General features: G+C 35.9%; 4 protein-coding genes and 1 pseudogene across 8 annotated transcripts; 1 reads left to right on the top strand and 4 right to left on the bottom strand.

Annotated features, from left to right (window-relative positions):
• Nucleotides 1-102: 102 nt before the first annotated feature.
• On the bottom strand, nt 103-2,948 carry LOC140810025 (sec-independent protein translocase protein TATC, chloroplastic). The gene is made up of 4 exons (XM_073167823.1): nt 2,585-2,948; nt 1,715-2,022; nt 676-966; nt 103-547 (listed from the first exon to the last, which is right to left on the bottom strand). Exons 2-4 carry the CDS (start codon nt 1,904-1,906, stop codon nt 338-340), a joined length of 693 nt encoding a protein of 230 aa, XP_073023924.1. The 5' UTR covers nt 1,907-2,022; nt 2,585-2,948; the 3' UTR covers nt 103-337.
• Nucleotides 2,626-8,880, bottom strand: LOC140810024 (CDP-diacylglycerol--serine O-phosphatidyltransferase 1-like). 4 transcript variants are annotated; one of them, XM_073167820.1, is made up of 14 exons: nt 8,502-8,880; nt 7,771-8,172; nt 7,078-7,272; nt 6,727-6,792; nt 6,537-6,632; nt 5,827-5,917; nt 5,488-5,542; nt 4,882-4,961; nt 4,673-4,789; nt 4,500-4,584; nt 4,145-4,236; nt 3,743-3,996; nt 3,555-3,643; nt 2,626-3,419 (listed from the first exon to the last, which is right to left on the bottom strand). In XM_073167820.1, the coding sequence occupies exons 3-14, from the start codon at nt 7,239-7,241 to the stop codon at nt 3,289-3,291; spliced, it is 1,320 nt and encodes a 439-aa protein (XP_073023921.1). In that variant the 5' UTR covers nt 7,242-7,272; nt 7,771-8,172; nt 8,502-8,880; the 3' UTR covers nt 2,626-3,288. The 4 variants fall into 4 exon arrangements, with proteins under 4 accessions (XP_073023921.1, XP_073023923.1, XP_073023920.1 ...); XM_073167822.1 differs by lacking the exon at nt 7,771-8,172 and having other exon boundaries at nt 6,537-6,596; XM_073167819.1 differs by lacking the exon at nt 7,771-8,172.
• A 3,639-nt stretch (nt 8,881-12,519) lies between these two features.
• Nucleotides 12,520-16,075, bottom strand: LOC140809195 (fructose-bisphosphate aldolase 3, chloroplastic). The gene is made up of 6 exons (XM_073166693.1): nt 15,670-16,075; nt 14,543-14,812; nt 14,275-14,384; nt 14,094-14,184; nt 13,677-13,946; nt 12,520-13,126 (listed from the first exon to the last, which is right to left on the bottom strand). Exons 1-6 carry the CDS (start codon nt 15,829-15,831, stop codon nt 12,848-12,850), a joined length of 1,182 nt encoding a protein of 393 aa, XP_073022794.1. The 5' UTR covers nt 15,832-16,075; the 3' UTR covers nt 12,520-12,847.
• Nucleotides 16,076-18,851: 2,776 nt separating this feature from the next.
• On the bottom strand, nt 18,852-19,814 carry LOC140809255 (uncharacterized; annotated as a pseudogene).
• A 477-nt stretch (nt 19,815-20,291) lies between these two features.
• LOC140810922 (nuclear poly(A) polymerase 1-like) lies at nt 20,292-27,156 on the top strand. Of its 2 annotated transcripts, none has more exons than XM_073168845.1 (13): nt 20,292-20,450; nt 20,862-21,451; nt 21,646-21,723; nt 21,814-21,921; nt 22,968-23,030; nt 23,113-23,274; nt 23,912-24,025; nt 24,106-24,168; nt 24,295-24,624; nt 25,052-25,216; nt 25,349-26,218; nt 26,658-26,731; nt 26,838-27,156. In XM_073168845.1, exons 2-13 carry the CDS (start codon nt 21,335-21,337, stop codon nt 26,872-26,874), a joined length of 2,181 nt encoding a protein of 726 aa, XP_073024946.1. In that variant the 5' UTR covers nt 20,292-20,450; nt 20,862-21,334; the 3' UTR covers nt 26,875-27,156. The 2 variants fall into 2 exon arrangements, with proteins under 2 accessions (XP_073024946.1, XP_073024947.1); XM_073168846.1 differs by having other exon boundaries at nt 20,368-20,551.

Below are 27,156 nucleotides of genomic sequence, written 5' to 3' on the forward strand. Positions count from 1 at the left end.
TTTTACACCCTATTTAATTTTCTAACACTTCCAAAACACCTTTACGAACAGATTTACAATGTCAATTACGAAAATTGACTGAGAAAATTTTGTATTTTGAGCTTTTTAAAAAGAACCACAAATTCGGTACTCCCATTACTTTTCCAAATTACAAGAAAAAATACATTAAATTTGTTGGAAAGTACACTTGAATCCATCGAAGCACTTGGTCACATAACCTTGTCAACTCCATTGACAGACGATCTGCCGAGTTAATGCGTCTCACAATATGATACACCATCTTTAACAAAAATAAAATACTAAGCAATGTCAGACTGTGACCATACAAACAAGCCATTTACCGACCAAGAACCTTAACCATCCACGCTCCACCCAAATAAAGACCCATTAGGGGGCCAGCAAGCAGCATTTGTGTAAGAGGATCTGTGGATGGTGTGAGTATGGCAGCTGCTATTACTGATCCCACGACCACGTATCTCCAGATTGATAGCATTTGCTCTGAAGACACCAGCCCAAGTTGTCCTAGAAGCAATTGTATAACTGGAACCTGATAAAGGCCAGAAACAACGTCAATTTGTCGAAAGAGTATTAACTTAGCTGAGAAGTTAAGATAGATAAAACATCACAGAAAAAAGAAATTTTCAGTAAGAATGAAGTCTATTACTAATAATTCACCTGGAAAGACAATCCCGTGCTTAACATGAGCACGAGAACAAATTCAAAGTATTGATCAATGGACCACAATGATTCAACAACGCCTTCTGCATAACTTACAAAGAAAGTCAAGGCCGCTGGGGCAAGAACATAGTATGAGAAGGTGATGCCGGCATAAAAAAGAATCGAGGACCCTAAGACAATGGGCCCTAGAAATCGTCTCTCTGATCTTGTTAAACCTGGAAGGATAAAGGCTATGATCTCAAATAGAATCACAGGGCTCCCGATCAAAAGCCCACAGTATCCTGTCACCTTCATAAAAGATAAGTAGTAAAGTAAATTAAAAACGCATTATATGATACATTCAGACACCAATTTAGTTACAAGATTAAATGGTCAATTGACCACGTCTTCGGCACTAAGTTCAAATTTTGCCCAACCTATGCTGGACATAACTGCACTTTTCTTGAATAAAAATTAATTTTTTTAACCAATAAAAATAGTTATATCTTGGATAAAATAAGAAAGATCACATCTTACAACTACATATATATATATATCGAGCGTATTTAACACACAGAAGTGGGCGAGCCAGGCTCACAGCGGATACGACAAGACCGATTATTCACTCAGCAACAAGAGCGCATTCAATAGAAGCATTCGCCGAATCCTATATTGGGGAAACCATTCCCTATCTTGGGGTAGAACTCAGACTTGAAATCCCGATTCTTACCTGGAGGAGATAGGATAGAACAATGCGGACCTTTGCTGAGGACGTTCTCCCTCCTCCTATCGCCGCGCAAGACAATAGCATTTAACAAGCAAGCTACGCACCTTTGAGTTCCCGGGGGGAGGTGCGAAGCTAGTTCCCGAGTAAGTTGCTAAAGCAAGAGGGCAATCAAGCAAGCGATTGTAGGTACGCTAAGTTTATATATTATATTATATAAGATAAGCGGCTTATCTAGAGTGGACTTCAAAAGGTGTAAAAATAAAAAATTCTTGATTAAGCAAACATATGAAGGAATACTTAAGATGACAGACAAATAGAAAAGGCTCGAACCTTTAGAGATGTAAAGAAAAATTCGCCGGGTGCTAGTTGTAGAAACCGGACACCTTGTTCCTTCACGGGGGCTTCAAGAAAAATAAGTAGTTCTTTTGAAAAGGCAAAGCAACCAACCATGGCAGCTCCAATAGCTAAAATTGACACAAATAATCTCTCTCTCAATTCCTCTAAATGATCGTATATGCTCATTTCTTTATCGTCCGGTAGGAGTTCTTTTCCCGGGTAAAGAAAATTATAAATAACATTTCCTACATCATCTGAATCATCTTTCTTGGTAAGATTCTCTCTCACAGCATCACTAGTATCTGAGAAAGACGTTTTTCAATCAACATAATTGGCGTTTAAAATCATTCAAATCCATAAGTCACAATCAGCCGCAAGCATCATATAAATAGATAAGAAATCAACCTTCACACCATTACAATTTTATACATTGTCCATAACAATAAAACACAATATATGTTTGTCTCCGAGGCTCTATTATGTCTTAATTTAAGGCGAGTTAAATCGAAATGATTTGTCTCCTCAACTATCACCATATTAACAGTCTCAAATTGAAGAGACACTGCACTGCAAAATGAAATATGAAGCCAAAAATGTACCCAATCTCTTAATAACTTCGTTTCACCTGAACTGCAAAGTTTCTACTATATGTACTACAATACACATAAAAAAAAACTACATAAATAACACCAAGCCTCTTCACATACTGTTCAAATGAACACATATACTATCAGCTGTTCTTAACCAACCGAAAAGCACTGACATCGATTCAACGGCAAAACCATGAACGAAAAGGGGGAGGAGAGAGAAAATCATAACTATTTTTAAAGCACAGACATTGAGAAAAGGTAAAATCTACTTCACCAATTTCGCCGCCAATGGATGAGCCAGCCCCAATAAGACTCCTGCTGCTGGTTTCTCGCTGCTGCTCACCGACAGCAGAACAAAGAATTCCGCTCAATTTCTTGAAATATCTCTCGTTTGAGAAGCAAGGTAGCTTGGGGATTATTTGCTCGATGTGCAGAGCAGTTGTTGGATGTGTATTTGATTTACAGCATTCGGAAAAATGGATATTCCTGTTGAAGTGCGTTGTGCGTGAAAGCCCTTGTACTACCCATTACTTTGCAGGGTGTAAAAATTGAGCTTCTTTTTTGCGTTTTCTGATTCTGAACCGTGCGCGCTGGGTCGGTGAGGTGGTAGGTGAAGATGATCGATCTCAATTGATGCTGGAATAGGCACATTACAACAGAGGACTTCCAATTGGTCTTCTATCGCGTGCTAACTTCCACGTGAGTAATAATAATAATAATCGGGCTATTCACAACAAATTCTCAGGGATCACAAAAATGTGCACTTCATGTGAAAAATAAATAAATATTTTACACTTTAATTTTTATAATATTATAAGAACATTCCTGCACCACTTAGAAGTTTGACAATGAAGAATTTTGCACAATTGCATTTTATCTATTGTTCTACTACATGTGTGTATAAATCAATGACATGAATTGAACATAAGATAAAATACAATTATATAAAAAATATATATTTGGGTTCGAAATCAATACTCATTGCAGCTTCCTCCTGCTGATTAATCTGTGCAGCTGCCATGACCATGTACCCAAGAATATCAAAAGCCACATCCCAACACACATCCAAAGTATAACCAACCATTTTGGCATGGAATTAGGAAACAATCCTGGAAAATCAGCAAGCGTAATATAGCTAATCTGGTCGTGTTAAATTCAAGAGACAGACACTGTGGGAATGGGGGTGGGAGCGGAGCGGAGGGGGACAATTACTCTTCCTGGAACAAAAATATATGTATTCAAACCTTTTCCAAACTTGACACAAATGAGGAGTTCCACTATGCATATAGCAAGTGAGAGCCAGCAGAATGCTCCAACTTTCTTCACCGGTTTCCTAAATATAACCGAGAACAAGAGATCGTGTCATCTCATAAGAAAATCAAATTTTTGTGCATGCGTAGCGCGTACGAAACGTGGAAGAAAAGAGAAACACCTGTCTTGTAGGTAAGAATTATACTCGCGAATTGTTGGTATAGCAATGAGCCACCACAAAACTAGCCTGTATACGATGAGGGGGTTTCGAGGAGGAATCCAAAGACAGAACTTCAAAAAGAATGTATTCAGCTCAACAGTTAAGAAAATGATGCAAAGGCTAAGAACTTGAATAAATCGCAATGGACCAAGAAAAGGGTTCCATTCATCTTTATCCCACTGGGCCGGTGTAAACTGCCCAAGTGTTCTTTTCACCTGAAAAGCCCAGACTAAGCAATTATTTTCTACTTTTATGTTTCACACTACATAGTCAAATCATGGTACCAAGAGCCCTCCAATCACAATGTATCATGGTAACGAATTCATAGCTGCAAATTAAAGAAATGTTTACAGACCAACATACTTTGCTCATGATGTTTGGCTGCCGGCTTATTCCAACCCACTCGTAAGTTTTACCGTCAAAATACTGAACAGTATGCATTCCAGCCCAAATACCTATCAAGCAAATAAGGAGACACGTTAAATTCTATTTTACACCCAAAGGCTGGGTTTTATAACAAGTAGCTTGCTGAGAGAAATGTGGCGAAGACCATTCAGGTCAGTTAGACTGACGTTCAATTCATTTGGAAAATTAGCAGGAACATGTTTAACCACATTATATACATACTAACAGCATTATCACTGCCAAAGCAAAATATAATGAATTTACAGAATCGTCTAACAATAACCAGAAAAGGAGAATGATAAAAACTTCATACCAAACCAGTTGCAGATTAAGACATCAAGAATGATGCTGTCCCACCAGCATTCATTGAAATTTGGTAACATGTGTCTAAATGTAAACTGGAAACACGAGACAAAAAATCAAACAACAAGTTTCTAGAAATTGTGTGGAGGGAATCAGAATATCACACAAAAGATGAATGCCTACCTCCATTAACTCAAATCCAACCGAAAGTGTCCATAGAAGAGGTTGATTACGGATCATTATAGCTTTCCCCCACCATCCGAGGATATGAGCCAGAACAAACTCATCAAAAAGTGTCTCCTAAAACACATTAAACCAAAGTGATCACATTATCAATTTATGGTAAGACAAAAGATAGATATCAAAGAAGGAATGTGAAGTAGAAATCATACATAAACGTTCTTAAACCTGCTTGTAGGATTTTCAGGTATATAAATTCGGCAATCAGCTCCATAGGATCTTTCAGGAAGTTCTGTAACAGAAAATTTGCATATAGCCTCAGCAAACAATGATCCAACAAAGTTCCAGTGATCTATAATTCATATTGACTACAAGGTTGATGATGTGAAAACGTAACAAGCCTAACTTGTGAGCTTTTCATACCAACTTGAAAAATACATGATTCAAATTTGAAATAAAGGATTTCATACCGAGCTGAGCTCTAGTATGCTTGATATTTTTGTTGCTAAATTCTAGTACAAATTGATTAGTTTTTTATGGCTAGTGCATTTAAACAATCTCACAAGTCAATATTAGATTATTTGCTCATATAGTTCAATAATAAAATTCGAAACAAATGACTCGATCGATCGCAACACAGTAAAATTCTTGAGCTTCGAGATGGTTGAATGAAACTTGAACTCAAACTCTTAACTTATTAAAAGACCAATATTAGACTTATTTCAATATTTGTCACCCTGAATGATGACATGCAGTACCACAACCAGATAAGAAAACCACGTTATTTGACGGAGTAATATAATGCACAAATCCCTTACCGACACCTAGATCTGGATGTAGATATTTCATGAAATGTCGAGCATCATCACGCCTCTGGAAATAAGAAACATTCAGGGGCATCAAAATTCTCAACAAGAAAACAGGAACTGAGACGCTCAAAATTTGTCCTGAGTTAGATTAATCACAGTATTCTACAAAATTATTTAATTTCTCGATCATGCATTTACGATGCTAATCAAAACACAAATATATTTAGGTAATTTATATGTGCAGCTTTATAGCATGATAAATAATGGCAGTAAATTTCTTCCTTGTCACACCAAAAAAATTACCACGCTCGATCCAAGAAACTTCTCAGAAAAAAGTTCAAATCGGACCTGGAAAAGCAAAAAAGTTAATGCGGTGAGGTAAATGACAGCCATTCCATGTACAAGGCGCCAAATTGCAGGATCCGGCCGGGTTAGTACACTGTAAGAAAACATATGAGCTTAATGTGTAATAGAAAAATGAAAAGTGACAGGTAAACAGATAAGTATAGAAACCAATGCCTACACTTGCGAAGATGTTCCATGGTAAATTCACTGAAGTATCAAAACTATGTAAGAATTTCTTTAGCCTCTTATATAATATTTGCCAATCTGGGCTACATTTTGGCAGGAAAAAAAAATCCACCACAGAGAAAAGAGCTTGTTTCTTGTCTTCCCCACAAATGTTTATGACTTTGATGTGTGTGCACATATAAAATAGATGCAACTCCATTTTTCTTTGACTTCATGTTAATGGACAACAAATGGGTCTAAGTCAATTAAATACCGATACTTCATCAAATTCATATATTTTGATTAACTCATAGAAACCGTCTTTTCACATCTGATCACTATATGAGGTAGACAATAAAACAAATAAGTCTGTTTTCACTGATACACACAAAAAAGCAAGTAAATTTAAAAATCCTGAGTAACTGCTTCGACCCAGATGGAATCAGGCACAAAAATATCATCTATTTATCAAATTTACAAAAAAGTGGGATAAAAAACGATCAAATTGTTATAAAATAGAAGTAACTACATAAAGGAGCTAGACTTACGTCGAAGGAGCTTGTAACAAGCAATAAGCATGAAACACTGCAACTGTTGCCCATACACCCCTGGCAAAGCAGTAAGCAATTGAAGTTTGAATAAGTCTATAAAAGAAAAAAAAATGGGAACAAAAGGAACAGGTGAGCGTAGTAAAAAAAGATATTAAGGTAGATCACACACAATTTATCAAACGCCCACCTTTTCACAGAGGTGACAATATCATTTCCAGCACTACCCTCAGGATCAAGCACCCCACTTGCCCATCTGGAAGAATGTTCAAATAGATACATTAAAGTAGCATTAAAACCTTCCACAGCTAATTCAATGTTTCGTTATATGCTTCTTTTTGTTCTTGTGTTTTTTTTTCCATTATTTCAAGAAGAAAAAAGTTGCCAATAGTTGATTCGTTGATAAAACATGAAAGCAGTGACTTATACATCCAGATGAATAAAATAGAAACAATAAGCTTGATAATCAACTGGTGGTCTGTCATCAACATAATCTTGAAAAACCATAAATTTTGAAGGACTAAACGATTAAGCAACTTACACAAGAAAGCATGCACCGATAAGTAAAAATGTAATGGTATGTGGCTTGTATGCCCACGAAGTCCATGGATCAAACTCATAGTCAAGACTTGACGAATACACATCACCATTTTGATGAGGAACAAAATCCTTATGTTTGGCCTTCAGATGACCGTTAACTTCCATACTTTAAAATATCAGATATTTTGGCTTCTCACTGCAATTCAATTGATAAAATGATTGTATTCATTACAGTCTTACAATATAAAAAATAGAAAAATAGCAAAAGAACATATCCTTTAGGAGAATGGGGGAAAAGGGCAAAATGGCAAACAAAAAATCATTAAAAATATTTGCAGTTGATGCATTTTGTAATACCCCATATTTTTTTAAAAAAATAAATAAAGCAATTTCCACTGCCATCACTTGGTGGAAAAACGACAATCCTTCCTGGCCACATTAATGCTGCGATAGAATGAAAAGTACGGGGATTGTTTCAAAGAATCAACTCACAACTCCCACTTTTTTTTTCACTGAAGCACGGTCTAGACCGCGGCTCATGGACAAGATCTAAAGATAAGTTATAATCGTTTAATTGTGTAATATAACAATATTAACATACGGTGATTTCCATTCGCATCTTTGCTAGCCTTATTTTGAACATGCTATCCTACACATCAAAATACACAGCAGAAATTGCTCGCGGTAACTCGACCTCAAATTGTATCTGAGGCATATAACCATGGTGCATCAATGGCTACAGGTAATCCCATTAAACATCCCTGGTTAAAAGGTGTATAATGAGACTAATTTAAAAAAAAAAAAAAAGCACAACATTATAACCAGAAAGATTCTTTCTATTCATATTAAGTTTCAGAAGACAACTACAGGAATCGAGATAAGAACCTCAAGTACTTTTATACCTTTAAGCTTAACAAAGACCTAATAGCCTTCTGTAATCCAATAAAAGCAAATAAAAGCCTAACAATACAGGTATTCTGTCTGCTGTATACAGTTAACTAAAATTTTCACCACACGATTAGAAAAACGGACAGAATAAAATTGAGGTCACCATCAACCCGAGCCAATCTCAAACCCGTCCTCAGAAAAGCATTCGCTGCATGCAATTAAAAAGCAACAAAATGAAGCACTCATTGAACCTACAAAAAGCCACTTTCCAACTAAAATTTCGATTTATTAGAGAAAATAAAGCTGACCCATCATTCGAAAAACAGTGCATGCTACAAAAGACTGATTCTTGAAATAATTAAACGAGAGAATCACTCCCAAACAACTACCTACATAATCATGCATACATCTCATATGCAATCCCAGAGACATTAATTCATAGATTTAAACTATAATCAATCCCACGGAAATTAGTGTGGTGTACTGAGTTGTTTAATTTGTAATAAATGTTTCAAAATGAAAAATCTCCATACTGACGTCGAGATAGGCTGGCGAGCGATACACTGCCGCACGATTGGATGACGAAGCAACCTCTTCCGTCAGACCAAATAGAAGGAGAAAGAAATCAAGAATGCAGGAGCTAGAGTCATCGAGATTTGGGAAAGAAGCAGCAACAATGGCTCCACTAAAAGATAACTCACACTCAACACAACCGATGACTGCTAAGTTTGTGTGAATGTATCTTATATATGAACGTGTGTATATCATATATAGCGAATGTTTGTGTGCAAAAATTTAAGGGGCGATTTTTTGCAGTGAGAAAGCGAAAGGTCGGGTTTTGATTTCAGCAATGGCGAAAAGGTATTGATGCGTAAAACGGTACGGTGGTCAAAGAACTCTTCGTTGAAATTTTACGTTTCACAAAACATCTTTCCACAGTTTTTGTTTTGTGATGTAAAAAAAATTCGTTTAAGAATTTATTGTTAGTTGCAACATTTAATGTCATAATATTATTATACTCATTCCGACAAATAAAATTCCATTAATTAAGGCCTATAACCAATCATATATCAACTCCTCACAATCATATCCCGCTGTTTTAGTGATAGGAGTTTTAAGCTATTTTTTCCCATTTAATGGTACATGGCCAAGTAAAAATCCATTGGTGATATTTATTTCCACCTTCTATTCCTTTTGAATTTTGAAGTTAAATATTCTTCAAGTCATTCTTGGTGTCATATACAAACAAGATAGTGTTAGAATATTCTGACAGAATGTTCGAATCGGTGAAATAGATGAATGTTTGATCAATAATCATGTATGTCAGCAAAGATGCATTAAATGAATGAGAAAAGTAAAGTCATCTTTTGCAACGAAAAACGGCGGTTGGCAAAATTGACGAAAAAAACGTCTCGGTTGACATCATTTAGCTTTTATATATATATATATATATATATATATATATATATATATATATATATATAAAATTAAAAGTGTATGCATGGCCACTGTTTATAAATTTAAAGTGGGTCTTATTATACAATCGCAAAAAATTAATAGTGGTGATTGTTGCGTGATATTTAGAACATTTAAAGGTCTACTTTCTTAACATGATGACGTGATTGCCTAAATCTGGGAAACTTGAAGCTTTTAATCTATGGGCATTAAGGATTTTTTTATTATTCAATAAGAAAATTTGGAAAGTCCCGTCAACTTAATTAATGTTTGCATTGTTTCCACGTGAACATAATTTCATGTTTCAAATCTTTCGTACATCATTTACAATTTTCAATGGATATCCAGATTTGATCATTCAATTTTATGTCAATATGTAACTCCATACTTGAGATAAGTAAAAACAGAATATATCTATCTTAAACCAGCAAAAGTACTTCTTATTCTCCAATTTTCGTTAAATCGTAAATATCAATCTCTCTCGTTTTATTATTTTGACATGTACATGAAGTTAAAAAACAGGCTTATATATCACGATTTTTACCGTGCTTGTAAATCTAAACAAAACCCATGATTTTTGGGCAATATGTCTTTAATACTTCCTAAAAAATGACCGAGTTTGAACCCGTACATAAATTTCATGAAATCGACTTATTGACAACTTTTTTTTCTATCATTATAATTTGACGCATTACAAGAAATAATTAAACATGCCATTGGATAGGGTTTCCTCACTAGCAAAGATCCACACATTTCAACTCACAAACAAGTTTTTTTTAAAGAGGAAAAAAAGAAGAAGGGGCCCCCCTAAGCTTTAGCGTCAATTCAAATGAAAAATGGATTAGTGGTGTGGACTATAATGGTGGCCAACACACCCTAGCAAACACAGTGTTGAGTACAAAATGTGGTGTCACACATTGTGTTGGATTAGGTCGAAAATCATAATGTTCCAACATTTAAATGATATATATTTCTCTTTAATCAATCAATCAATCAATCAATCTTGCAGTGCACATTCTGAGAACCATGGAAGAAAGAAGATCAAGAGCTACAATTATATATATATATTTATATATATATATATATATATGTGTGTGTGTGTGTGTGTGTGTGTGTGTATGTATATATATATATATATTTGTGTGTGTGTGTGTGTGATAAAAAGATGAGTAGTGTAAGGGGGAAGAGGACATGAAGCAGCATAATTTCCCAGGATGTCTCCAACTCATATGGGCTAGATTCCATTTTCTCAAAATTATTAACCTAATCAATTACATGATTCCGACAGCCACATCAATGTTGCATTTCCAGAACACGCACTTTACTCTTTTATTACTACTATCATTTTTTTTTACTTTCAAAAAGCATACAATTTTTAAAATTTTGCATACAAATATATGGTAACTACTCATCATATTTTTTACACTCGAAAAATATATCAATATATATATATATATATATGATAAATGTGATTATTTATTTGATATATTTTATTTTATTTTATTAAAAAAATGAAATGAAAACTACTTAATTTCATCATTAAATATTAGGAAATAGCAGGACGTTGAAGTCCGTGGACCTTGAAATCTGATTGATTTCTTCCCAAATAATTATTTTTGAAAATCGTAAAAAAATGTGGCATTGATGAGATGCTGGTGCCGAAGCCCTGAATTTTAATGTAGTTTAATTAAATTAAATGAATATTGTAATCTAATTATTAGAATTGGACTGCTAATTTATTTTAAGGAGCCCTTCCTAGATATTCGAAGATATAAAAATATTAAAACTTGGTCGATAAAAAATGTTGCAAATTAATGATCTATACAATGTGATTTATTTGATTTATCTGACTAATATGATTTATAGATTTTTACATTAGTAGGATGTTTAATCAATGTACCTAAAAAAATAACGATTATGCATCATAAAAAATATGGTAAAAAGTGTTTTTTTCAATATTAAGCACGTAATGTTAGCACACAGACAACTTTATTTCTTTATACTTATGGTAGCGATAATTCACCTACTTGAGTGCTAATGGGTCGGGCTGTTAGGCCCATGAGTCTGAGGAGCTACGTGTCTATCTGTTGGTGTTGTCTCATATCACTTAGATGCAACATCAGCAGATTGACTCATTTTTGTGCTTAACCCAACATTTCCCCACCAATAAGTATATAAATATGCTTATTTAAAGACTTAAACACATGACCTGACTTTGATATCAATTGTGAAGATCAAGCGCTTGCCGTTTAACAAACGTTATAGTTTGTGACAATGATGTAACTCAAATATTTTAAACCATATAACAACTTAATTGTCATGTTTCGATTGTTCTACGTGCATAGATAATTATTACACTCCAGTTGTTATAAATGATGAAAAATATAGAATCCAGTCTCTCAAACATTACCCCAATAGCAATATAGGCATCATTCAGTTTAGGGCTGCAAACGAACCGAACATGTTCGCGAGTTTTTCGAGCCGGCTCGATAAATATTCGATTCGTATTCGAACTTATCGAATTTGAGCCGAACTCGAACACGTTCGAACTTTTTTTCGAGCCGAACTCGAGCCCAAATTATTTTGTTCGATAGCTCGCGAATAGTTCGCGAGCCTTAATATTTTATTAATATAATATAATTATATATATATATATATATATATATATATATATATATATATATATATATATATATACATTTCGAATATTTCGAGCATTTCGAGCTTTCAAACCTTAATATCCGAACAATAATTCGAATAGTTCACGAATATATTCGAATATTTCGAGCCGAACTCGAACTTCATTTCGAACCGAGCTCGAGCCCAAATATTTGAAATTATCGAACTTCGAATCGAGCTCGAACTCGAATATACCTATTTCGAGCCGAATTCGAGCCTGAATTTTTTACTATTATTCGGCTCGATTCGGTTCGTTTGCACCCCTAATTCAGTTTACAAAACCAGTAAGTCGTCAACTCCACCTGCAGCTACAAACTCGACCGAGTCCGCCTTTATAAGGAAAAATTAATAGCACTGCACCAGTTGCCTTATTAAGATTATTCAAGCATAGATGTTTCCAATTGTTATAAATGATGAAAAATATAGAATCCATTCTCTCAAACATTACCCCATAGCCATATAGGCATCATTCAGTTTACAAAACCAGTAAGTCGTCAACTCAACCTGCAGCTACAAACTCGACCGAGTCCGCCTTTATAAGGAAAAATTAATAGCAAGTGCAACAGTTGCCTTATTAAGATTATTCAAGCATAGATGTTTAAGACTAGAAAAGCCAATACATAAGGAAAGAAGAAAAGAAAAACAAGCTCTTGTATGCTATCCCCTTAGCACCCAAATCTAGCAAAAGGCTCCACTAAGTAAACACCAAAAACCTAGCATTAAATGCAGCTTTACCACCGTGGATGCACTTAGTACGTGTAACCTTTGACGAACATTCCCGTCTTAGCCTCCTCACTCTCACCCTCGGCTGAGTATTTTCCTAGCTGGGCCAAGGAGTTTGCCTTTGCGCGCACCCGAAGAGATTTCTGCGCAGCCTCTATGTTCTCTGGCCGTCCTTGCCATGTCTTTAGGACACTGTTCTGCAACGCTCGAGCATAGGAGAAGGAAACGTGCCACGGGTTGGGACTTTGGTTCATCGCGTTGAGGTTCAATGTCGCTTCTACTTCAGATTGTCCTCCTGACAAGAACTAGAAGATGAAAAATACTTAGAATTGTGTATGGTCCAATACAAGCATAAATATAAATGTTGGCTTTGACAGATCAACGAAGAAAAATATGCAACGATAAGATTTATTTCTCATGTAAGTATTCTTTTCAAGCTGTAGCAATTATTCTTGAATTTGTTCACTGTTGTGTGAAAACAACCATAATAAGCCTCATAAACTCATTATAAAGATGACTAAGTGGTTAAATTAATTAATACAATTGCTAATGTTAGTAAACAATTTTGGTATCTAGGCTTTTAAAGAATCATAATTACCAGTGTTCACAACTTGATTAAACAACATAAACAAACCGTAAATGAACTTCTGATCCCAGTATGAACTGAACAGTAAGCCAAAACAACTTATTTGGTTACCAAAGATATAACCATCCCTTAGATCACCAGCACCCTATGTAGAACAAGGACCATGAAATAATTTGAACAAAAAAGTATAAAAAGAAAAAAAAATCTACATGAAAACAAGAAACAGCAGGGAAGTGGTTGTGATCACTATCAAGTGCATGAGTTAGTACCATGATTCCTGGAACAGCAGGAGGCACTCTTCTTTTGAGCATAGTGAGTGTGTATTTGGCGATGGTTTCTGCAGAAGCCTTTTCTTTGTGGTCAGCACCGGGAGTTACCATGCTAGGTTTAAGTAAAATCCCTTCAAAGACGACATTATTCTCTGCCAAGTAGTAGAAGACCTCAGCCCAAACTTTCTCTGCCACTTCAAGAGTCCTCTCAATTGGGTGGTCCCCATCAAGAAGAATCTCAGGTTCAACAATCGGCACAAGACCATTATCCTGAATACAAAACGGATAATATTACCTCATTTTTCTACCATTTTTTGAGACACAAAAATACGTCTAGTTTTCTTAGCTTCACAGTTGAGTATATCATAAAAAAGATGTAATTGGAAAAATAGGTGTAATTGACATTTGAAAAAGTACCTGAGAAATGGCAGCATAACGAGCAAGACCCCAAGCCGCTTCTTTAACAGCCAAAGCAGAGGGACCACATGGAATGCTCACAACAGTTCTCCTAAATTATTTGGATGCAAAGGAAAAAGGGTGGTAAATAACAAAGATTGTGTTTATGATTCAAAATTGAGTTTAGGACAAAATGCAATACCATTTTGCAAAACGAGCCCCTTGCTTATAGTATTCGGCAGAGCGAGACGCCAATCCGTCTAAACCCTGGCACCAAGATTCATTGTTTGATCCTGGTAGAGGAACCAAACCCTGTCAAATAAAACAAAAGGAAACAGAAAGTAAGAGATAACAAAGTGGTCGTACCATCACAAAGTATTTTGTAGGCAGCACGAACAGTTATGCCAAACATCATCTAGGGGTTACTAGTACTGAATGTCAAACCAAAATGAATTTCGATAAAAGCTCACCTTATCGACTTTGATGCCAGGTACGATATTCTCATCACGCAAACAATCCACAAATTTTTTCCCATCTGTTGTTGATTGGTAAAGTGTCTCCTCAAAGAGAATAGAGCCAGAAATATAATCACCTAGGCCAGGAGTGGTCAGTAGAAGTTGCCTATATGCCTGCCTGTTGGTTTCCGTGTTGTCAAGTCCAATGGAAGCCAAGCGCTTTCCGCAGGTAGCATTTGATTCATCTATTGCTAGGATTCCCCGACCTGGAGAAGCAATTGATTTCTATTTCCAACAAAAGCAAACAGAAACCACTTTAGGAAGGACAATAAGCTTGAAGTCACAAACCACAAACAAATGCATTAAACCATTGGATATTGGATTTAGATACTTCAAGTTAGTTTCTCCCAACATGACTTTATATGACGTGAAAGATACAAACTAGGCATTAAAAATATTTAAAATAGAATTTAAAGTTTAAACCTTTATCAACCAGAAAACAGATCAAAGATAAGAAACTCAAAGACCCGTAGGAAAATGAGAAGGAAGCAATACATACTTGTTTTCATAACTAGTGACTAATGGGGCAATATACTTTGCACACCATTCAAAAGAAGAGGTGTGGGTTAGACTTAGGTCAGCTTGCATGTTGATGAAAAAAACGTCAACAAACAAAGGCTTGAAAGATGACATTACAACACCTTTGAGCCGTGAACCTTTTGGCATACAAGAAATTTTAATATTTACCTTCTTAAATAGCTAGAAGATCTCCAATTCGACTATTCAACTAAATTTTCAAGGGATTTTTAGAGTACTATCAATTTTCCCGACACGAAAAACTGAGCATTAATCATCTTGAAATTCAAATTTACAGTAATCGGTGCTAATCTAGATGGTTACTCATTAAATATGCAAAGGAAGAACAAACAGCTATATTAAAGATAAAAATGTAGGAAAATTACGCAGCAAGCAACAAAATCATATATAGCACATTCAATCCTCGCACACAAACAACGCAAAGTGTAAAGATTTATTTTTTTACATATGCGTTGCAAGAAAAAACGAAACCGGAAAATGATAATCCAATACGCTTTTGACAATCACATAATCCAACAATCAAACTGATTAAACGAATCGCTTACAGCGGTTTTGATGAGCTCATCAGTATAAGATCCGGCTCGGATGACGGAGACACGGCTACTGGGGAAACGAGCCGCCGATCCTGACCGTTGATTGATCGAATGTTGACCGGCGATCCACGATGAGGAGGCGGCGTTAAATTTCACGGCAGTCGAGCAAGCCATCACCTTTTCGTAGTTCGCAGGTCTTCGTAGAGGAATTGAAGAAAGTTTTGGTAAGTACCGTGAAAAGGGACAGATTTATTTTGACGAAACAGATGTATGCTGGTTATTTAATTATTCTCGTAGAATCCGCTTGGCAGTAGCAAACAACGAACGATCGGATCCACCTAACACAACACAGTTGTTCATGAGCAGGAAAACGATGGTATTAATATCATTTTACGCCTCAAACTATGAATATAGTCTGACGCCCTCTCGTTACCCATCTAAATATTGTCTCACTTCACTTTAAGTTCTTAAAATGATGATGATATAAGTGGTATTTATCATTCTTTAAATTATTGTCGATTATGTAGTCACATATTTATACAGTCTTGAAATATCTATAATTTTTTTTGGTCTGCTTATTGTCTATGCAACTTTTTGACAATGACTAATTATTCTCCGTCCTATTCAATCTCAAACATCACATTTTTACTAGCTAGGGACATAAAAAACGAACCCGACCTAAGTCTACCCGAAAAAAATCAGGTTTAGGTTAAAGTTTTCGAGTTCGGATCAAATTGGAGTGGACCTATAAATCAAACCCGAAAAATTAGTGGGTTGAGTTGGGTTCGGGTCAATCAGGTGTCCTAATTTTTTAAAATTTATTTTTGCTACTAGAATTAAGAAATATTAACTACATTTTTTATAATATATGTTTGAATTTTTTCTATTATATATGGATATCATAAATTTTCAATCATATAATATTTATTTTGTGAAATATTGATTTTTTTTCACAAGTTGACTTTAAAATTTTTGAATTTATTTATAAATGGATGATGCTTGATCAAATATTTATTTTATAAAGTATTGATTTTTGAACAATTTATTAAAAATTATTTTGATATACTTGGACATTTTTTAATTATTATTGATCTCATTAATTATTATCATATAATATTTATTTTATGAAATATTTACATTTCCTAAACAATTGATTCTTTTATAAAATAATTAATTGTTTACATTATTTATAATCTTAAACTTAAATATTTAAATTAAATCTACGAAACATATATATATTTATGCAATATTTTTCCATTATATATTTAAATTTAAACATTATATTCATATTTCGTGGGAATATAATTATTCCAGTTAACCGAATATTTATGATATCACACAGTCCTCTAGTAATTGGTTTTTAAATTGTTTATTACATAAAGAATCAATTTCTGTCAAAATTGTAACAAAAGATTTGTTGGGGCTAAAGTCGACTGCTTGACCCGGACTACCAGAAAGTACTTGCACGTTTGAAAGGAATTTGTGAAATCCGCTTAATCTTATTTTAAGAAAAGACGGATTATAGAAAGTTAGTACTCTCACTCTTTTTTTTATTCAAAGAGGCCATCGCCTACTCATTTTCCACTCGACAATCCAATAAGCCATGATGTCGGTCAAGCACACACAGCTTCGTACCGTCCCTCACAAGTTTCAGTCACCTCGTGCGACTTCAGCCGACTTAAGCCTTTAGATGTAAGAGTTTCGGAAATTCGAGTAGATACTCTCGTACAAAGATTGTGCTCTCGACTGGAGTAATTACTCATTGAATGTCTGAAGAAGACAACAGTATGTAGAGACATATTTCATGTGCGCTAGTCCTTCGCTGACATTCCATGAGTGAATTGTCACATGTAGCCAATGCGATGATCTATTTGTATGAGAGACTTCACTTTGAAGGATTCGCTACCACTAGAAGCTAGAGCCAAATATTCACGACCCTTGAAAAGTATAGAATTCTGATAATAGAGGTGAGTCATCGTTACGCCTAGGACATAGCAAACCATTTGGACGTTACTATCAGTGTTAAGTCACAGTCTGCTAGCTGCCAAATGAAAAACACACTTTCACAGAAGAATCACAAGAAAAAGAGCGGTAAGGATGCAGTCATAGTTACGTCTGAGACACAGCAACTCACTGTCAACCCAGCACAGAACGTAAAATGTTAGGAAGAAAATATCAAATCTCCCTCTCACAACCAACTAGGGATGTAAACGATCCAAACCAAACCGAACAGTATCAGGCTTGAGCTTGATTCGTTTAAGATTAATTCAAGCTCCAGCTCGAGCTCGAGCTTGATTCGAGCTGTTATAATCTGGTTTGAGTTTGGCTCGTTTAAGATTGATAGAGCTCGAGCTCAAGCTCGAACTTTATTCGAGCTTTTATCATCAGGCTAGAATTCGACTTGTCTTGAAATTACTAAGCTTGTGAAAAGCTCGAGTTCGACTCGTTAAAAGCTCGTTTATCATGTTAATCAAGCCGGTCTCGAGCTTGGTTTATTAATAGCCCGTTTATCATATTTAACAAGCCTGACTTGAGCTCGACTTGTTTTCGAGCTCGTAAAACATACAAATGAGCTCGAATTTGAGCTTGATTCGAGCTTGTTAAAAGAAAATATATCTATGAACTAATTTTATATTAGACATAAAAGTTTAACTTTTATTAGTACTAATATTTTTATTTGTCAACTCAACAAATGAGTCAAGCTCGAGCTTACGAGCCACCTAAACGAGCCGAGTTCGAGTTCGCGAGCCTATTAACGAACATGTTTGAGAGCTCACGAGCCGAATACGCTGAGGCTTGAGCTTGATTTGATTAAGTTGTCGAGCTCAAAATCGAGCTTGAGCTTGGTTTGATATGATTAACAAACGAACTCAAACAAGCTTTTTATCGAGCCGAGCTCCGAATAGCTCGCGAACGGTTTGGTTTGTTTACATCCCTACAACCAACTTAACACACAAACATAGGTTCACTTCCAAAGATATTTTTCTCAAGAATGCAAATTATAAAGAAGGTTGGCAATTTCGAAAATGCGCATCAATTTAGTTCTAACCTGGAAAATGCCAGGGGTCAGAACGAAGACCCCATCAAGCCTCTGTATCACAAAAAAAACCAAGTATAGACAATGGCATTCACGCTGCACATAAATGTTACTTGAAGTTTGTACACTAAACCTTTTACCCATAGGGAAAGTAGCATAAATCACCAACCAGAAGTCCGTAGTCGAGGATAACCGAACATTTCAAAACACAAATCTTTTACACGTTAGGTCATCGACGTTCCGCTAAGATTATGTCTTACAAAAGAATTACCAATCTAATCTGAAATAAATTATAAGCTACAAGTAGTAACCAACTGCAAAAGGGAAACCAAGAAAAAAAACTTCAGGTTTAGCTCTCAACTTCCATAATAATTCCTGTCCTTAACTCCCCAGCTAAAGTTACATTCTTGGTCCTAACAAACCGTGATTTCTTGAACAATCTCAGAACCTTTTCCACCTCCCTAGGTCCACATTCCTCCACTGCCACCACACAAAACCCACCTCTCCTCACCGTCCTCTCAATCTCCCCAACGTACCGGCCCGGAAAGAGGGCCCGATCCAAATACACACCGAACCCAACATCAAAAATCCCATCAAAAAAGGGCAAATTATGGGGATCCGCTCGGCTCACCAAAGGCGGAGAATCCACCAGCTCCACCCCAGTCACATCACCCACGCCCAATTCATTCATCGCCACAACGGCATGACCTGGACCGGCGGAGACAATCAGGGCTCGGGAATGGTTAGAAATGCGGAGGGTCTTGAAGAAGGCGGCGTAAGATGATACCGCGGAGGTCCATGATTTTGTGGACCAGATGCGACGGTTCCGCTTGTCCAGAGAGGCGTAGTAGCGGGGATTGAAATCACAGGTAGATGTGGGAAACCGGGTGTGTGGCTTTGGATTCGGGTCAGAAGGATCCACGCAGGTTTCGGGCATTTGTAAGATAGAGGAAGAAGAAGGTTAATGTGGCTACAGTTATGGAGGCATAGGAGAGCTTGTTCAAGAAGATTTGGACATGGTTTTCCATGAATCATTCGTCTGAAACAATGGGAATGTGTGATTTTTTTTTCTAAGAGCTCGAATGCAAGTATGATATTGTTTTATGCTAAGATGTGATTTGAGGATCAGAAAAATAAAGTAAAATTGTAAGTTGAAAGTTGAAAGTTGAAACAACTATTTTCCTTTTAATTTTTTAAAGTTTTGTAATAAACAGGAGCCGAGGTATCAAACCACGGCCCCTTGTATTTATTATGAAATCTTACAAATTTTATTTTTGGAGAAAATAATGTTTTTGACATGTAATATTTATCTTTATACGAGTTTTATTCTTTATATTATCAAAATTTACTTTTAGCTCATTGTTTTTATTTTATCATCAATTTTAATATTTTTTTGATGTGTTGTTGATTCTTACGTTTGTCTAATATCATATCAATATTTTTTTATAAAAATTAATAAAATTGTCAAAAGTGGAATCAGATATCAATAAGATTATATTTATAATATAAATGATAAAAAATTCATAAATAATAAGAAAAAAATAATTTTCTTTTATTTTTATAAATTAAGATAAGGAAAAAAACTTGATGGGACACGAATATCTGTTCCATGCCAAGTTTATAAAGTGACAATTTAGTCCTTGGGTGAGTCTCCAAATACGATGCGAAGGGAGAAAAAATTCCAACGAGTTCTCGATCCGACGACTAATCCACAGCACAATCCCGATTTCAGAAAGTGGCAAAATTATATGTTCAGGTACTAATCGAATTACCCAATTGTATGGGTTCATAATACGGTGAGCCAAATCAAAGCTTCCCCCCATTCTCCTTGCGTTAGAGCAAATTGATGCAAACGGGGTTAGTTTATGTGATTTCAGGAACGATGGACGCCCGCTTTCTATTGTTTATTCTGTTTTTCATTTCTTCCGTTTCGTTTTATAGTCGATCAATTTGTTGTAGTCAGTTGTAATAATAGCAATTCGATTATATGGAATGATTCGATTGGGATTCGGCAGAGATTGTTGTTTTATGTTCGATTTTTGTTTCCATTTTTTTTTTTTTGTTTTCCCTCCGACTTATCTCAGTCACTAATTCTCCCCTTTTGTTAGCGTGCTGCTCTTTACCCACGTATGCTTATGCATAACTCCAGGGTTTGATTTGCTTATAGGTCTTACTCTTTCAGCAACTCGTAAGGTGTAACCGAAGGTATTATAAGACGGGACGGAGACTGGGGCACCATTGGACCTGTTTTTAGAGCTCTATACACCAAATATCTAACTGCTGTGGACGAAATAATAGCAGGAGAAAGATAAAGAAAGAGTTTTGTCCAAGGAAATTGAGGGTCCTATTTATTGATTTTGATTTGGTTGTATCTGTTTCCTTTAAAGATTGGAGTTCAATTGAATATCCAGAAACAATGGTTTTTTTTAGTTGATTGATTATTCTTATCTTCGCTATTGTTCTGAGAGTTGATTGTTAATTCTATTTGGAATAAGAGAGATCTTTTTTTTTATCCTTTTCTAATTTGAATTGCTTAGGCGAAAGGTGTGAGCACTTCAATCTACATAACTTTTCCTTCTTTCCTTTTTTCACGAATTTGGTGAAAAGAAACTTAATAAATCATTGAGCGGAAGATAGGTCATGGGTAGCCCGGGATCGAATAATTTACCCTCTGGAGCTCATATTGGATTATCTGGGCCAATTTCAACTGGTGGACCCACTGAATTCGATGTCATTAAGACCAGGGACTTGGAAAAGGTTTGTTTTTTACATCTATTTTGATGTGCTTCTTGCTGATCCTTTCATTTGTTTCAAAATAGATCTAGGTTCTGTTTGAGATTTAAAAACTTATTTAATTGTGTTTCCTGACCAGTTAATTAAATTATCTTTTGACAATGGGTTGACTGTGAAAAGGAAATGGCTTGTTATCTTACTAGCATATTTGCTATCAGTTTCTTGCAGATGCGGGCTTGTATGAAAGTCATGAAGAAGCTATTAAAAGAGAGGAAGTTTTAGGGAGATTGGACCAGGTCATCTCTCGTAATATATAATTATCTAACTTTTGATTTACCATTTACCAGATAATGGTGATAGTTTACTGATCTGTGATATGTTCACAGATTGTGAAGACTTGGGTGAAGAATATTAGTCGTGCTAAAGGTTTTAATGAGCAGATGGTCCATGAGGCAAATGCGAAAATTTTCACGTTTGGTTCTTATAGACTTGGTGTATGGAATTTAATCTTCTTTTTTTTTTCTTTGCATTATTTTGGTCATTTTATGCCATTGTGTATCTTATTTTTCCATTTCCTTTTGTCCTTTCATAATTTTCCTGTTTAATGATGTTTCCTGTTAATACGATGCAACCATAACTACTCTGAATTATTTGTGCTGTTAGTGGGAGTCTGTATCAAGATGGTCTTTTTGGTTGTTGGCAAATCTCAAGACTATTAATGGCCTATCCTTTTTCTTAAGATTGTTACGAAAATTTTAAGGTTTTATCAGAAGAAAATATTAGGAAACCTGCTCTCCTGACTATTTTACACAGCCACAATTTAATTGGGCTGTTCCTATCTCATGGTTATCGTAGGTATTGATTGCTGGTACCTGTCATACCATTTGTTTATATAATTGATGACATTTTAGGACCAATTTTGTATACCACATGCATATCCAGGGATGATATCTTTCTTGTTCCATTTTATTTAATTGCTTATGGCCACAGCAAATCTGCGCTATTATCTATGAAACTTAGTTAAAATCTGCTTTGCAATTTCAGAAATAATAGTTGCTAGGCTTTTGAGCATCATATAAAGCAATCTGAGTCAGATGGTTACAGCACTTGATTTACGTGCAAAACACTGAAGCCTGTTAGATTTGGTGGCTGTGTTCTAAAAATTCATAGCAAAAGCATTTAAACCGATGACCTTAGTTGATCTACATAATAGGATTGTGATTCTTTTGTGTATACCATGCCAATCCTATCTATTCTTAAACCAAATTTTGTATACAAGTTTACGGCGATCCATCAGATTTAACATATCTTCAATTTGTACTTGAAGCTCTAACAACTAGATAATTTCACTTTTGAGAGAAATACTAAGAGAAATACTATGTGGAGTTATATGTTTATTCTTTAAATGATGAGCCTGGGTCAGGAATAAATTATAGCTGAGAAATCTTATCGAAGTTATTTATTTATTCTCAACAAGTTCTGTAGAAATGCCTCCGAGGATTTGATTATTTTATTGTTCATTGTGTTAAATACTTAATAGGTGCACAGCCCTGGTGCAGATATTGATACATTGTGTGTTGGACCAAAACACGCTACTCGAAATGTAGGTTACTTTCTTCATTTTTGGACAACTGTGGAAATGGATAGTTGAGGAGTGGGAAAAATCACTTTTATTTCATCTACAGGAAGACTTTTTTGGTGAACTTTACAGAATGTTGTCAGAGATGCCTGATGTACAAGAGCTGCATCCTGTACCAGATGCTCACGTACCAGTCATGAAGTTCAAGTTCAACGGTGTTTCTATCGATCTGCTTTATGCAAATGTGTCTCTCTGGGTCATTCCCGAAGTATGTACACTTATTCTTGAATCAGCCATAATTGATGTACATAATTACTGGTTTAATGAGTATAATCTCACTTTTAAATCTAGCTTAATTATCAGTTACCTGTTATTCCCTGATGGGTAAGCTGACGTGATGATTCAAGCACTGATGATTCATCACATTTGGTTTTTTCCTGCTAAATCTGAAGGGTATAAAATGGAGAATTGCTGCTTGGATATATCCTCAATTCTGTTATTTTAAAATGGGAAATGCCTCTCCTATGCATCTAAGTTCTGTGACAATTGGTTTCGTTTCGTTGTGACAGCTGATGTCTTGAGACTATAACAATCTGGAACAACATGTGTTTTAGGCCTACCTATCCTTATTCTTTCTTGTACAAGTTGGAATTTTTTTATACTTATGTCCTTGTTTGGAGAATGCAATGCACTGGTGTTCCCTCGATTTTGGTCGATGCCCTTGTCTTATTTGTTGGGCATATCCTTTATTTTTTCCTTGAAACATAGCCTAAAATTTTTGTTAACAAATATCTATGTTGTAGACTTGTGAATGTCTTTATTGAGTTTTTGCCGTTGGAATAAATATGGTTCTCTGGATAATTCCTCATTATGTTCCTTGAGCATCTTTACATGTCTGTCTCCAGGACTTGGATGTTTCACAAGATTCTATTCTACAAAATGTAGATGATCAGACTGTTCGTAGTCTCAATGGATGCAGAGTGACAGATCAAATATTGCGTTTGGTCCCAAACATTCAGGTGTGAGTGCTGGGTCTGCATATTAATTTGTGTTCTGAAAAATGTTTTTTTACTTGATATTTTTGTCGCCCGCCCTTCAGAATTTTCGTACTGCTTTGCGAAGTATGAGGCTGTGGGCAAAACGCCGTGGAGTTTATTCAAATGTAAGTATATCAGGACTGTACTCATTTTCTCAACCATCCTACGGTGTAACAATATCAATTGTATAACCATTTTGACATTTTTTACTAACTTTTTCCTTCCTTTAATATACTTTCTGATATGGTCAGGTAACTGGTTTCCTTGGTGGCATTAATTGGGCATTACTTGTTGCCCGAATTTGCCAGCTATACCCAAATGCACTGGCCAGCATGCTGGTCTCTCGGTTTTTTCGGGTCTATAATTTGTGGCGCTGGCCTAATCCTGTTATGTTGTGTCCAATTGAAGAAGGATCTTTAGGGCTTTCTTTTTGGGATCCTAGAAGAAATTATAAGGACAGATCACACCTGATGCCCATAATTACGCCTGCATATCCCTGTATGAACTCTAGCTACAATGTGTCAAATAGCACATTGCGTGTCATGATGGAAGAGTTTCGAAGAGGAAATGAAAAGTGTGAGGTACTTCAGTTTGCTGTCACCTATTTATGGTTATGAGTGTTGCTGTTCGAACTGTCACATTTTTTCTGAAGGTTTTTTTCTGATAAACTACAAATCTTGGTCAGCAGATGCTTTTAGTGCTGTTGTGATTTCATTTTCAGTTCAGATATTGTTCTTGCTTTAAACTTGAATTAATTCTTGGGATCGGATGCACTCTATATTCTGCACAGATTCTGGAAAAAAGTTCATCAGTGGAAGTCTGTCTTTAATTTTAGTTTTTAATGTTTTCTTCTATTGACGGAACATGCTTAGGGATTCAATACCTGTTAATAATATTACCTATATCACCTCACATGCCTTTCATGTGGTTCCTTGGTTTTTCCAAGATTTATCAGTCCGATTTGTCATTTTATGTGCTTACATGAACTTCTGTTATTTTTCATGGAAGACAATTGAATCAAACAAGTCTAGTTGGGATGCTCTTTTCGAACCTTTCGCTTTCTTTGAAGCATACAAGAATTATCTACAAATAGATATAGCGTCAGAGACTGATGAGGACTCGAGGAATTGGAAAGGTTGGGTTGAATCCCGAATGCGCTTGCTTACTTTGAAGGTTAGTGACAGTGTCTTCTTGAGCTCTTTGTCGTCAGAAGTGTCTTCTTGAGCTCTTTGTAGTCAGGTTAAAACATGATATATTGATTTTATTACTGCTGCATAATTTCTTGTGGTCATTTTTTTTTTTCAGATTGAAAGGGACACAAATGGGGTACTTCAGTGCCATCCGCACCCTGGTGAATTTTCAGACAAATCTAAGCCATTTCATCATAGTTATTTTATGGGCTTGCGAAGGAAACTAGATGACACTAACCCTCAAGAAGGCAAACAATTTGATATAAGGATGACGGTTGAGGATTTTAAAAGAGATGTTTATGCATACTCATTCTGGAAGCTGACAATGTGGATTCATGTTCGTCATGTGAAACGAAAAGACATACCCAACTTCGTCTTCCCTTGTGGAATCCGTCCTTCACATCCTGTTAAAAGTGTCAATGAGAGTCGCTCATCCCTATCACTTGCATCAAACACACCTCAGGCCGATACTGCAATGAGCCGGAAGAAGAGAAGACAAGATGAAGTCGCTAAAGGAGTTGGCTTGTCAGTATCCTCAAGCATGTCCATATGTAGTAGTGATGCAACTTTGTTGGATGAAACTATGTCAAGAAAACAATTCAAACCTGATTTTGATGACACTCTAAATAACCCGAAAAATTCTGAGGATATATCTGACAACCACCATGAGATTATAGGATTAGGTGTAAGCATGTCTTTTGTTTTGCCATCAATTTCTTCTGTTGCTTCATCAGATTCATTGGCAAGAGAGAAGCCCGTGAACTCACAATCTTCTCGACAAACTGTTGGTCAAGAAGGATCTATGAAAATCATTAATGAGAATGTAGAAGGTATGGAATTGAAGGGTGAAGTTCAACATCATGGCGAGACAGAAGAAACTACTTTATTGGAGTTCATCACAGAAAAGCAGGATGTAGGAGCAGTGGCAGCTGGGAACATTTTTTTCTCCACGAATCAACAAAATGGAGACTCGGAAGAGCTGGAGGTCTTGTCATCATACTCGATACTTCTATTTGTATGCTTCATTGGTTTGTTTTATTGTTATTTGTGCTCTTGTAAAATGTGCAGTTGTCTTTGCTACTTTTATTTCAATTTTACTGGATATGCTTGGTTATAGAAAATATAGGCTGTAGTGTTGCGTATGCTACTCAATCTTGGCTACATTGTGCGTTTGAATTGGAGTCGATTATAAAGTTTGCTAGAGTTCACTTTGTTGCAACTATTTGAGTTTTTGCAGCATAAATTAGTATTTTCCATCGATAACCTTCTCATGTCTGTTTGTTTACATGTGCATGCATGTATTTTTGTCCCGTTTTAACCCCCAGAAGGTACTATGGCTTAGAAAACTGGTTTCACATTTTGAATGCGTAGCATTTCTTGGGAGGGAAATTGACTTCTATCTTTGTCTCTTTACATGGATATAGCCCCTTGAGCTGACAGCAACTCCTACCACAGAGTCGCCTTCTGCTAGCGTGCCGGTGCAGAAACCTCTTATCAGGTATTTGTCTTCGAAAGTTAACTGAATGTTCTGCCTATTTCGATCATATTTTTTCACACTTCTTTGACGCGGCCTAGTTGGTTGGTGATTGCTGGTATATTTGCAGGTTCAGTTTCACTTCTTTAGCGAAGGCAGGTAACTAATATTACCTGAAGAGCCTCTAGGGTGGCGGGAATCGTGTTAAATATCGGAAAACTCCGAGTCTGTACATGAAATAGGACAAAAATGATGGGGTTTGCCCTGAGGCATGAAGTGTTGGAGGCGTCGCCTTGATGAAGCAATAAAAATTTGCAAAGTTAAGGATATTTACCCTATACGTATTCTAGCCGAAGGCCAACTCTGGTGCATACCGCATTTCGGTGTCTAAATTAATTGATGTGTACGTTCTCCTTTTGTAAAATGCCGTGTATATGCTTAACGCAATC

Source organism: Primulina eburnea, chromosome 13 (assembly GCF_022965805.1).
Source record: "Primulina eburnea isolate SZY01 chromosome 13, ASM2296580v1, whole genome shotgun sequence".
Taxonomy (NCBI): domain Eukaryota; kingdom Viridiplantae; phylum Streptophyta; class Magnoliopsida; order Lamiales; family Gesneriaceae; genus Primulina; species Primulina eburnea.